We start from the raw sequence: 13,817 nt of genomic DNA, 5'->3' as shown, positions 1-13,817 counted from the left end.
TCTACTTGCACCCGGAGGTGCTTTCGAACTGCTAGGTTGGCAGGCGCTGGGACCGAGCAGCGGGAGCGCACCCCGCCACAGGGATTCGAACCGCCGACCTTTCGATCGGCAAGCCCTAGGCGCTGGGGCTTTAACCCACAGCGCCACCTGCGTCCCAGTTTTAACATGATATTCATTCAAAATTTGTCTTTCTCATGAAATTCACTCATTCTCATAATCTTTTCAGCTAACTTTATGGTGCCCTGTTATTTTCAAATCTCTCATCCTTCTTAACACTCATATAATTTACAGTGTTTTTGAAGATAATCCTTAAATTTCTTCCAATCCTCCTCCACTGCTTCTTCTCCCAGGTCTCGGATTCTGCCGGTCATTTCTGCTAGCTCCATGTAGTCCATCAGTTGCATCTGCCATTCTTCTAGCGTGGGCAAATCTTGAGTTTTCCAATGTTTGGCGACAAGTATCCTTGCTGCTGTTGTTGCATACATAAATAATGTTTGGTCCTTCTTTAACACCCTCTGGCCAACAATGCCCAAAAGGAAGGCCTCTGGTTTCTTAGGGAAGGTATACTTAAATACCTTTTTCAGCTCATTATATATCATTTCCCAGAAAGCCTTAACCCTAGGGCAAGTCCACCAGAGGTGAAAGAATGTTCCTTCAGTTTCCTTACATTTCCAACACTTATTATCTGGCAGATGATATATTTTAGCTAGCTTGACTGGGGTCATGTACCACCTATATATCATTTTCATAATATTTTCTTTCAAGGCATTACATGCCGTAAACTTCATACCGGTAGTCCATAACTTTTCCCAGTCAGCAAACACAATATTATACCCGATATCCTGTTCCCATTTTATCATAGCTGATTTAACCGTTTCATCCTGTGTATTCCACCTCAGCAGCAAGTTATACATTCTTGAAAGTAATTTAGTCTTAGGTTCTAACAGTTCTGTTTCCAATTTCGATTTTTCCACCTGGAATCCTAACTTTTTATCCAATTTAAAAGCCTCTTTAATCTGAGCGTAATGTAACCAATCTCGCACTTTATCTTTAAGTTTCTCCATACTCTGCAATCTCCAGTTGTCTCCATCTCTTTCTAATATTACCCAATATTTCGGCCATTTGACCTCCATATTGGGTCTTTTCACAGCCTTAGCTTCCATAGGTGATAACCACCTTGGGGTCTTGTTTTCTAATAAGTCTTTATATGCTTTCCTTACAATATGGTTCTTGAAATTCTTGTGAATTTTAACCTTGTCGTACCACAGATACGCATGCCATCCAAAAGCATTGTTAAATCCTTCCAAGTCTAAAACATCAGTGTTTTCAAGAAGCAGCCAATCTTTCAACCAGCAAAAAGCTGCTGATTCATAATACAACCTTAAGTCTGGCAGGGCAAACCCCCCTCTTTCTTTAGCATCAGTTAATATTTTAAACTTAATTCTGGGCTTTTTGCCCTGCCAGACAAATTTAGAGATAATTTAGAGAACCATTGTTTTAAAGTCAAATGACTGCTTGCATGGCGTTGAAGAATTGTAAGGTAAAGGTAAAGGGATCCCTGACCATTAGGTCCAGTCGTGACCGTCTCTGGAGTTGTGGCGCTCATCTCACTTTATTGGCCGAGGGAGCCAGCGTACAGCTTCCGGGTCATGTGGCCAGCATGACTAAGCCGCTTCTGGCGAACCAGAACAGCACACAGAAACACCGTTTACCTTCCCGCCGGAGCGGTACCTATTTATCTACTTGCACTTTGACGTGCTTTCGAACTGCTAGGTTGGCAGGAGCTGGGACCGAGCAACGGGAGCTCACCCTGTTGCGGGGATTTGAACCACTGACCTTCTGATCAGCAAGTCCTAGGCTCTGTGGTTTAACCCACAGCGCACCCGCGTCCCTGAAGAATTGTATCCAGACCTAAATTCATTGTACATCTCTGACACGTACAACAGAGAAACAGCGTGGTACAGTTGTTAGGGTGTCAGGCTACAGAGATGCGATTTCCAATTCTCACAAAGCTTACCAGGTAACTTTTGGACTTGCAGTCCAACCTGCCTCACAGGCTTGAAGCATAAAAAGGTGGGCGAATTGTGAAAATACATCCTGGATTTTGCAGGAGAATGCTGAGCTAACAGTGATCACCATCGCAAGAAGCGTAGTTTGCATTTTTCCTTCCCTGCAGGCTAACAAGCATCCTTGACAAAGAAGTTGGGAGAGGGTGGAGAGGACGATCTGAACTTTTGCTTTGGTGTTCCGATGGCTTTATATTGGAGATAAGACTTTTTATTATATTTTCTTCATGCAAGTCAAAGTTAAAATGTGCTCTCACTTAAAAGGTCACTGCAAGCACCTCGCTAAGGTTAATAGATTCCCCATTTAAAATTTCACGTTTCAATGCCATTACCGTAAAAGGAAAACTATGAGCTGAAAGAATGCTGGATATTTAAGGAGTCTGATAGTTCACTATATATGTATATAGCTTGCAGACTTTAACGTTCTTCCTGGACTTTGAAAATAATTACTCCCTTGTTTGAAAGCTTTCCTGTTAAACTTTAGCTTGTAATAGACTTCAGAAGCAACAGAGGAATGGTGACCAGCGCCTGCCAGGTTTTAGTACTATAGAATCATGGTGAAGTGGGCTGCTTGAACAAAAGAAACCTTTATCACACAACTAGTTATGATGCATAGGGACATGGGTGGTGCTGTGGTTTAAACCACTGAGCCTCTTGAGCCTGCAAATCAGAAGGTCGGCGGTTCGAATCCCCGCAATGCAGTGAGTTCCCGTTGCTCTGTCCCAGCTTCTGCCAACCTAGCAGTTTGAAAGCATGCCAGTGCAAGTACCACTGTGGCGGGAAGGTAAACAGCGTTTCCATGTGCTCTGGTTTCCGTCACAGTGTTCCGTTGTGCCAGAAGCTGTTTAGTCATGCTGGCCACATGACCCGGAAAGCTGTCTGTAGACAAACGCCGGCTCCCTCGGCTTAAAAGTGAGATGAGCGCCACAACCACACAGTCACCTTTGACTAGACTTAACTGTCTAGGGGTCCTTTACCTTTACCTTTTACCTATGATGCATACATGGCAGGTTAGCAACTGGAGGCCCTTGGGCCAAATCTGGCCCACGGAAGGGTGCTAGTCTGAACCACTAAGAGCTTGGTTCAGCTGCAATTTCAAGAATAAAACTGGGTAGCAGAAGGAGAATTTGGCATGCTGCCATCAGCACTTTGGGAAAAGGGTGGGATAAAACTGTGATAAACAGAATGTCGTCCCTGCCCCCCGCTGACAACCCAACAGAAGAGCTGGCAGAGATGTGGTTCACTAGGGAAGAGCTGAAACTGAGTATTAGAACAGGTGCTTTGCATGCCAAAGGTTCCACATTCAATCCCCAGCATCCTCACATAAGCGCTGGGCTAAATCCCTGCCTGAAAGCCTCAAGAGCTGTCAGTCACTGTAGCTGATACTGAACCTACCCAACCTAAGATGAACTTATAATGTCTGGTTCCAATAGATTTTTCAAATGCTTAACTCAGTCTTTCAGATAAGTTCATGAAGATACCAACAAAAGGTAAGTTCGGTGTTATTCACAATACGGAGAGATGCTAGTGGAATTGTAGGTAGATGTTAATGAAGTTGTAGACAGGGTGCTGGCTTTTTGCACCTGTTTCGCCCTGGCAGTCCAAGTAATCAAGAGGCCGCTGTTCGCCCCCAATGGGGCTCTTTTACTGGGGCTTGAGGGTAGCACACTCCCAAGATAGTTTTCAGGGCTTCTTCAGTGGTCTAATCTCAAAGTCTTGATTCTATATTGTTATTCAATCTTATAGAGAATACTCTTTCTTGGCTTAAGATTAAGAGACTGATTAGGAAGACGCTTGGAAAAGTTAGGTTGAGAATCTGGGCGATCACCTGTCACCCATTCCCTTTCCCAGAAGTAATCTTCAGCAAGGATACTCACTTATGGTTGAAGTCTAGAAAACAGGATCAAATGTATGTGGTCTGAAGACGGAACACTAGCCACACAAATTCCCAGTGTAGGCACTCGCACCAGGAGGAAGAATCTCAGAATCATAGAACTGTAGAGTTGGAAGGGCCCTGAGGTTCATCTAGCCCAATCCCTTGCAATGCAGGAACATGCAGCTGTCCCATATGGGGATCAAACCTGCAACCTTGGCCTTATCCGCTCCAGGTGATAACCAACTGAGCCATTTTATAAGAAGACAAGCAGCTACATAGTTCTGCGCCCTAAGCTGCAGCTGAGCATCATTTCAGAAAAGAAAAGAAATCTAAAAGTCTGGAATTTGAAAGAGAACTTGAATTTAAGTCTTGAAATGTACATTTTGTTTTATTTTGTATTTAGCGTTTAGGGCGCAACTTTCCCCAAAGCCTACCTTTCCAGATACCTTCATACTCTAGTAGAATATTAATGAAGTGGCTGTTGTAAGCAAGTTCTCTTCAGTTCAATATTTTATTGAGTGCATTTCTAACCCTGCCTTCCCCAGAGGAAGCGAGTGATGTTCTGTCCAGGCTCAAACCAAACCTAGGCCTGCTTGCTTTTGCAAGTTTGTTGCGTCATGGACCATGTCCTAAATAGCAGCTCAACAACCATCTCTTGTATGCATCTGGGATGAACAGACCACACTTTGGCATTCAAGGGCACCCACTATGGTAGAAGGCATGTTAAGGTCAATGTTGCAAAATGTGCAGAACTCCCAATAATGCATTCATCTGGGGTTTGTCAGGAAGCAGTGAAAACAACAACAACAACAACAACCCAGATTCTTGCGTGCTGAGATTTCCATAAACATGAATGAAAAACAGGAGCTTTTCCAGGAGAAGAAAAACACTGAAGGAACAGACTTACCAAGCGTCTCCTCTCCTCTTCTACCGCAATCAATAACCGGGCAAACTCCTTCAGTGACTGGGCTATGAGAGAAGAGGGCAGGGATTGGAAACAACAAGGCAGAATGAATTAATTTTATATTGCAAAGTCATTGCTAGTCTTCATGCAAGGAGTAAGTGGCACTTATGAATTCTTAAGGTTCCCCCTTGAGGTAGGGAAACGGCAGCAGTGAAACTGGATTAGATTTGTCACGCAGGACTACCCTCAAGAACCCTTTCTTAATCTACAGTGCAAGCCCCCGACCTCTCCAGAGGGAACGAATCCATCACAAATGGAAGCCTCCAGGAAGAGGGCCCAGAAATCAGAAGTCAAATGCTCAACACTTCAAAAACCTGTTTCGGGAGGATAAGATTGTCCTCTGTACAGTGTGAGGAGACCTTCCTTGCAAATGGTATACATGTTAAGTCTCGCCCTGGGAATGCCATAAAAAAAGCAAAAACAAAAAAAGCCACAGTTTCCCTGTAGGGAGAATTCAAATTTTAAGCCTACATTTCTTCTTGTGTGAAAGGCAGGCATTCTTGGTCCTTGCCTGCGTGGTTTAGAGCAGGGGGACAGCTACTTGTTACAGCAGCCTTGGCCAACCTAGTATGCTCCAGATGGTTGTTTTTTTTAACAGAATCATAGATTGTAGGGTTTGAAGGGACCCTAAGGATCATCTAGTCCAACCCTCTGCAATGCAGGAACAGGCAGCTGTCCCATACAGGGGTCAAACCTGCAACCTTGCCATTATCATTGCCATGCTCTAAGCAACTGAGCACGACAGAAGCTCTGCAAATTAGATCTCCTCCTTGTTGCAGATTAGGATATTTTTGATTAAAGAGAGGAGACAGAATATACAGTGGTACCTCAGGTTAAGTACTTAATTTGTTCCGGAGGTCCGTTCTTAACCTGAAACTGTTCTTAACCTGAAGCACCACTTTAGCTAATGGGGCCTCCTGCTGCTGCTGTGCCGCCGAAGCACAATTTCTGTTCTCATCCTGAAGCAAAGTTCTTAACCTGAAGCATTATTTCTGGGTTAGCGGAGTCTGTAAGTGTATGTAACCTGAAGCGTATGTAACCTGAGGTACCACTGTAAATCGGGAGAAGATGGATTTTGAAAGGTTGGTTCAAATGACCATGCTCTAAGCAACTGAGCTATCCAGCTCCCATCAACCCTGGCTAACATGCTCATTGCTGGAGCTGATGGGAGTTGTTGTCCCAAACATAAGGAGGAAACCAGGTTGATAACGGCTACAGTACAGAATACCTGCCATCCATACAGTGGTAGGGAGGTGAACAACTCCCTAGTGCCATTTTCAGCATTCTTCCTATACGTAACTCAAGTGCCATGTACACCAGCAAAAATGGTACCAAGCGAGAGAAGACTCCTTGCCAAATGCTCCTGCCTGAATTTATTTGATTACTGCAAAGAAACAGCATCTAAGGAGAACGAGGCAGTTTCCGTCTCCTCGGCGGATATATTCTGGCCAAGAAAATATCATTTATATTCATTCTCTGAAGTGCGCAATCATCTGTTTTTCTAATCAAGAGGTGCTCTCTTCTGAGCACTGGAGGATAAGGCCACATTCCATTCAATGGTAGGCTGGCAACCCGCAGGAGTCGAGCACGAAGGATGGAAAACAACACGCAAAACAGAATGACACATAAACCCAAGGTTGATTAAGTATCTCGATTAAGCACTTTGCCTTGCTATTGTTGTTTCAAGAGCCTGTTGTTAGTTTGAGAGTGCCTAAAATCTACTAGGCACCCTAGCGAAACAAAAACAGAGGGCAATTCCAGCCCATTGGCACACAACATAAATTAGACAAAATAAGACACTGCAGGAAAATTAGGGGGGGGGTCGGGATAGGAATGGCATGTCCGTTTCCTGGGTCAATTAAAGTAGAAATACAAACAGCAGACCGTCAGGGGAAAAAGAGGTTTCATGGGAAATTAAAAGAAAAAAGAAAGCGTAAGAGCGAAATGAACAAGCATAAAAACAGCAAGCAATGAAAAAGCTGGACCTCCAGATATTTCTGAACCACAACTCCCTCAGCCCTGACCAATGGCCATGCTTGCTATGGCTGATGGGAGTTGTAGTTCTGGAACGTCTGCCCTACCTTTTATTATAACTATGTCCAAGTAGGTGCAATCAAAATAATTACATTCTTACCCTGCCTATCATTCCGCCTTCCTCTATATCCAGGCATAGGCAAACTTGGCCCTCCAGATGTCTTGGGACTACAACTCCCATCATTCCTAGCTAACAGGACCAGTGGTCAAGGATGATGGGAGTTGTAGTCCCAAAAGATATGGAGGGCTGAGTCTGCCTATGCCATATCTGTTCTTGGACCGGCACCATGTACACAGGTGGTGTTGTATACTAAATTCTAGAGCTTCTGTCAGCAGGCTATATTAAATCAGATGGACCAATTGGCTGACTTCTCTACGTAGAACTGAGATGGCTCAAGTGGTAGAGCATGAGACTCTTCATCTCCGGGTCGTGGGTTCGAGCCCCACGTTGGGCAAAAGATTCCTGCTTTCCTGCAGATTCCTGGACTACATGACCCTTGTGGTCCCTTCCAACTCTACAATTCTGTCATTCTATAAAGCAGCTTAATAGGCTCCTAACTTGCAAATCCATGGGATTGCAGCATGAGTGGCTTTTCCTTAATGTCGCACTACAAGAAGAGAAAGAACCAAAGAGAAATCTGCCTCTTATCCCATAACAGATATACCGTACTTTTTGGTGTATAAGACGAGATTTTTAAAATTAAAAATAAAGGTTTAAAATTGGGGGTTGTCTTATATACGGATAGTGCATGGGGGGGGAGAGACTGGCAATTGGTGGCAGCCGCAAGCAGAAGACTGTCAGCGGCGTTTGGGCAGGTGATTGTTGGCTGCGGCAATTGGGCAGGCGATTTTCGGCTGCTTGCGGCAGACGACTGCTATCTTTGGCCATGCGTGCGATTGTCAGCGGCTGTCAGGCGGGTGAGTGATTGTCGGCAATCCCCCCCCCCCCCGCAAAGAAAGCTCAACAACTCTGGGCAATTCCCCCCCCCCATTTCCTTAATTGGGAGTCCCAAAAAATAGGGGCTGTCTTATACACGGGGGCGTGTTATACCCGGAAAAGTACAGTAATCCTGAAGCATACAAAGAAATCAGAACAACGCCCCTGTTAGGAAAGGTTAGAATGTTTGGGAGGAGGGGAAAGGAAATTTAAGAGAAGTGGAGAAATAGAGAGACCGCTCCCTTCTCTTATTAATACAAGAATCTGGGGTCAGATGAAGCTCAGTGGTGGGTCCAGCAAAACGTGTTCTCCCTAGCAGAGAGCACATGTTGCGGTGGGGTATACAAGCCACCCCATTGTTGCTGGGCGGATTTATGGAGGGACCCAGGCAGTGAATTGGTTAATTGGGTCGCTGGGGAGAACTGCTTGTTACCAATTTTGAAGGAGGAGTCAGAGGTTTTAAATACTAGTCGCCCAACTTTGAATGTTCTCTTGCCTGCTTGCACCAGATCACCCGCCCACCATCCCTGTATTGGGGGGGTTGTTCGCTTGACCTTGCTATGCCTGTCATGGGGTCGTCTGCTTTGGAGCAGGGGCCTGGTAGGAATTTGTCCATTTGGCTGATTGGCTGGTGCCATTTGGTTTTGCCTGCTGCATAGCAAATCATCACAACTTGTAAGGTTGGCGGTTAGGCATTGGTTCAAATTGGTTGGTGGAGGGGTAAGTGCCTACCCCTCCAATGGTGGTGCGGAAAGGGAATTCCGTTAAAGGAATCCAGGGGCTTGCCATTCTTTTCGTCCTTGTCCCTGGCATTGGACTTGGGCCGTGCAAGCCACCAGGAGCATGAGGGGAGAAGTGAGGGACTGAGGCCCAGCTTTATTTTCTCCCCAAAATTTGTTTCCCGCACTGGTTTTCGCTGGGATCCAGAAGTCAGTTCTGTCCCCTGGGCAAGGACAGATAGTCTGAACCAATGCCTAGGCAACCACTCACATGTGTGTATTTAAATAAAGTTGTGGCCAAAATCGTGCCAAAAACCCAAACCAAAATTGATGTGTGAGTTATTGGGGGGTGGCCTGGGAATCTCGACATGCAACAGGAAGCACTTCTTAACACAGCGGATAGTAAAACTAGTTATGGAATTTGCTGGAAGATACGGTGGTGGCAACTACCTGATGCTGCTTTAAAGGTGGGGTTAGACCATTTCATGTAGGAAGGAAGCTATCAGTGGCTACTAGTCATAATGAGAATCATCTGCCACCAGGACTGGAAGCACACCTCTGAATACTGGGGAACAACTACAGGAGAGGTCCCATTCTTCCCAGGTCCATCTGCTTGGCTACTGGGCAAAACAAGGTGCTGGTCTACACAGACCTTTGATTAGACCAAAGAGGCCTTTAAATAGTGTGGCTGCACAGCCAAAGGGTTTTAATCATGCTCCTCCATCATGCAACATCTCAATTCAGCCACAAACCAATATGCTATTCTTGTAATACCAACCAGTTTGCACCCTCACATATTGAGGAAACATATGAATTTCTAAATCGAAAACCAGCAGATTTATTTGAACTGCTTGTTTTATTAGCAATTTAAAATCAAAAATTTTGGTCCAGAGTCTCCTAGCTTGGCTAGACCCAGGACCTACATTCAATCCTGAGCTACAATATTAGAACCTCTTAGAATTTACTTTTTGTGCCCCAAATTCTCCTCTTGTCTTCAAGGATGACCATATACAGTGGTACCTCAGGATTACAGATGTTTCAGGTTACAGACTCTGCTAACCCAGAAATAGTACCTCGGGTTAAGAACTTTGCTTCAGGATGAGAACAGAAATCACGCAGCAGCAGCGGGAGGTCCCATTAGCTAAAGTGGTACCTCAGGTTAAGAACAGTTACAGGTTAAGAACGGACCTCCGGAACAAATTAAGTTCTTAACCCGAGGTACCACTGTACAAAGGAGGGCAGGTCTCCTGTGTTTTTGTAGTTATACAGTGGTACCTCAGGTTAAGTTCTTAATTCGTTCCGGAGGTCCGTTCTTAACCTGAAACTGTTCTTAACCTGAAGCACCATTTTAGCTAATGGGGCCTCCCGCTGCCGCCACACCGCCGGAGCACGATTTCTGTTCTCATTCTGAAGCAAAGTTCTTAACCTGAAGCACTATTTCTGGGTTAGCAGAGTCTGTAACCTGAAGCGTATGCAACCTGAAGCATATGTAACCCGAGGTACCACTGTACAGAAGAGGGAATTTTGGAAAGTGCACCTTGTTCTGCATGGATGAGACCATGAGACTTCACAAAGTATTTTGCATCTGCTATAAATAAAGGGACTCTGTCAACGTTCCTACCTGACCCCCATTTATCTCTGCCTTTTATGCTATTTCGGAAGAAAGTCAAGCACATGAAAAAGGGAGATTGTGGTGGTGTGATCCAGCTGAGGTCAAGGCACATTAGGAGTCTTGACCCACCAGTTGAAGAACCATGATTCAAGTCCTCTTGATATTTAAAAAATCCATCCACTCTGGTATGGAAAGGGTCAAGGGAACAAAGGCAGGTTTTATCAGGAAAATAAACATTACAGGAGCTCAACGTATTTCTGGGAAGCCTCTTTGGGAACAACATTTAATTTCCAAATAAAATATGGAACAAATGCTATGATGTGGGAGTCTGATGAACACAACAAGGGGAAAAATTGGGGGTAAATGAAAACAAGATAAAATGGTAAGTCAGAAAACAGAAACGGGGAGGAAAGGTTTCTGAAATTTATGCAGTCAATATTTGGACAGGTTGGCTTTTTTGCTTTCCAAAACGGGGGTGGAGGAATGAGAGAGAGAAAGAGAAAGAGAAAGAGAAAGAGAGAGAGAGAGAGAGAGAGAGAGAGAGAGAGAGAGACCGAACTTGCATGAACTTCTACATTGTGTTGCAACACTGGTGATTTAGAAAACAGCTCCTCTTATACTTTGCAAGCATAACCACTAATTCTTTACCAGCAATTATTTTGCATTTTACGCAGGAACACTGCATCTAAATGTTATCGAGGGACCATTAGGGAAAGGAGTGTCTCTTAGAATCGGGTGTTCAAATGGTCCCAGCAGCTTAAGTCAGGTCCGTATGTGTTAAGTTTCAGACTGCTTACTACAATGGATGCTTTGATGGTATGTCAGTCGAGACCCTCAGCTTGCCTATGTGGAAACCCCCAGGTCCACCAAGCATGCAAAACACACCCTTTTTGGATAATAACCCACCCCCTCAGGCCCCCGGCCAATTTCCACAACTTATCCCCAGTTCTGTAATTCTGAACTTTAAACTCCACCAATGTTGAATCCTTAACCAATGTGCGAATGGTAAACATAAAGTATGGTCTAATAAATCACCCGTTGTAAAATTACACACAGCACCAGCATCATCATCATCATCATCATTATCAGCACTCGTAAATCTGACATTAGCTCAGATATACAATTCACGCTGGACCAACTTTTAATATTTTCAACTGGCAGGCGCCACACTTATTTGCAGTAAAGATGGTAAGGAACATATTGTTTGCATTTGCATTCATATTCAGGCAAGTACTTTGTAAAACAGTTGAGTATCTTGTAAAGTCAGCTAGACAAAATGCTTCCAGATTATATCTCTGTGGAAACAAGTTGGTTTTAACCACAGCATGATTTGGTACTCGTCATGCAAGTTGCACTTTTACTTGTGGGCGTTGCCACCAGCTTCTAGTTGGTTCCTAACCATTTATCCGGTGACACAGACTTCACGTCACCTAGGAAGGTTGGAGCAACGACTGTTTGCTCTCTCGCTCTCTCCCTCTTCCCACCTCTACACATTTATTTCTGAGTCACAACTTTTCAAAGTTCACAAACACATTCCTAAGCAAGACATCAGACAGGTTAATCAGTCTTGGGGAGCCTTGGTCAATCCGGCAGACGCATTCACCATGTGCCATGGCCTTCTTCTCAAGCTTTCCAATCCAACCTGGGCAATCCATGCTGGAGACATGAGGACCAGTCTTTGCTGTACGCTAAGAACAGTACAGTGGTACCTCGGAAGTTGAACCGAATCCATTCCAGAAGTCCGTCCAACTTCCAAAACGTTCGGAAACCAAGGCGTGGCTTCTGATTGGCTGCAGGAAGCTCCTGCTTCAATTCAGAAGCCACGGAAGTCGCGCCGGATGTTCAGGTTCCAAAGAACATTCAAAAACAGAAACAATCACTTCCAGTTTTCGACTGTTCAGGAGCCAAAACGTTCAACTCCCAAGGCGTTTGAAAACCAAAGTACAGTGGTACCTCGGGTTAAGAACTTAATTCGTTCTGGAGGTCCATTCTTAACCTGAAACTGTTCTTAACCTGAGGTACCACTTTAGCTAATGGGGCCTCCCGCTGCCACCATGTGATTTGTGTTCTCATCCTGAAGCAAAGTTCTTAACCCCAGGTACGATTTCTGGGTTAGCGGAGTCTGTTACCTGAAGCGTCTGTAACCTGAAGCGTCTGTAACCTGAGGTAGGCAGATGAAGTTGGGACCTAAAGTGCAGCTCAGTATGAAGAGGTGTGGGATAGAGCTATTAAAGCTATATTAATATGTGCCATTATGGTAAGACAGGGAATATGCAGGAGAAATGATTCTGAGGAGATGTGGTGGATGTTTGTAGAATTTGTACTGTTAAAACGGAAAGGGGTCACACCATCGCAAGAGGTGTTGAAATTTTGGGAGGTTGGGTAGTTACAATGGCATGGTCTCAGTGGTGGGGTGCACATTTTTATTATTTTTATTCATGATTATTACTCTGTCAAAATAAAAAAGATTTAAAAAAAACACACCAAAAAACCCCAAAATAAATAAAAATAAATAAAGTGCAGCTCAGCACATCTAGAGAGGACACCGGGAAGATGATTCCGAGCAACCAGTCCCTACCTTTCAGCTCAACCTATCCCACAAGCATGTTCCAAAAATATATACAGTGGTATCTCAGCACCTAGGACTTGCCGATCGAAAGGTCGGCGGTTCGAATCCCTGTGGCGGGGTGCGCTCCCGCTGCTCGGTCCCAGCGCCTGCCAACCTAGCAGTTCGAAAGCACCTCCGGGTGCAAGTAGATAAATAGGGACCGCTTACCAGCGGGAAGGTAAACGGCGTTTCCGTGTGCGGCTCTGGCTCGCCAGAGCAGCGATGTCACGCTGGCCACGTGACCCGGAAGTGTCTCCGGACAGCGCTGGCCCCTGGCCTCTTAAGTGAGATGGGCGCACAACCCCAGAGTCTGTCAAGACTGGCCCGTACGGGCAGGGGTACCTTTACCTTTACTTATCTCGGGTTACAGACGCTTAGGGTTACAGACGCTTTAGGTTACAGACTCCACTAACCCAGAAATAGTACCTCAGGTTAAGAACATTGCTTCAGGGTGAGAACAGAAATCGCATGCTGGCGGAGCAGCAGCAGCAGGAGGCCTCCATTAGCTAAAGTGGTACCTCAGGTTAAGAACAGTTTCAGGTTAAGAACGGACCTCCGGAACAAATTAAGTCCTTAACCCGAGGTACCACTGTAGAGAAAAAACACATGTGAACTACCCTGAAACCCTTTTAGTATTGTTTTCACAGTTTTGTGCATTTGGATGAATAAAAAAGGGCTTGATTTGTAAACAAAGTATATGGCAAAACATGGTCTAGCTTCTTTTAACATTCTCTCCCGCCTCTGGAGCTGGCAAATGTTCCCCAGTTGACAGATGTTATACAAATGGACGGCTGAGCCTGGTAAAAAGCACCGACTGAGTGATCGGCTCAGTCACACCTGCAATATTCTTCAAAAAGGCATTTAAATCTAATAATCATAATCTTAATTACAAGAGCCATAATAATAGTGATTTAAAAAAAAAAAACATGGTGGGATTTATGTTTAGCCCAATCTTCAGGAACTGGTTTGTCCTCACTATAATAGGGGTGGGAATCCTTTTC

At 44.7% G+C, this 13,817-nt stretch overlaps 1 protein-coding gene across 1 annotated transcript in view; it reads right to left on the bottom strand.

The window, feature by feature from the left end:
* Positions 1-13,817, bottom strand: part of ARHGAP42 (Rho GTPase activating protein 42) — a 178,406-nt gene that overhangs the window by 111,393 nt on the left and 53,196 nt on the right. Inside the window, exon 3 of the mRNA XM_079973564.1 lies at positions 4,850-4,911. Coding sequence (XP_079829690.1) covers positions 4,850-4,911 — 62 coding nt within the window. The remainder of the gene's footprint in view (positions 1-4,849; positions 4,912-13,817) is intronic.

The sequence above is a fragment of the Podarcis cretensis genome (assembly GCF_951804945.1).
Source record: "Podarcis cretensis genome assembly, chromosome: 4".
Taxonomy (NCBI): domain Eukaryota; kingdom Metazoa; phylum Chordata; class Lepidosauria; order Squamata; family Lacertidae; genus Podarcis; species Podarcis cretensis.
This window is presented reverse-complemented; position numbering and strand designations above follow the sequence as displayed.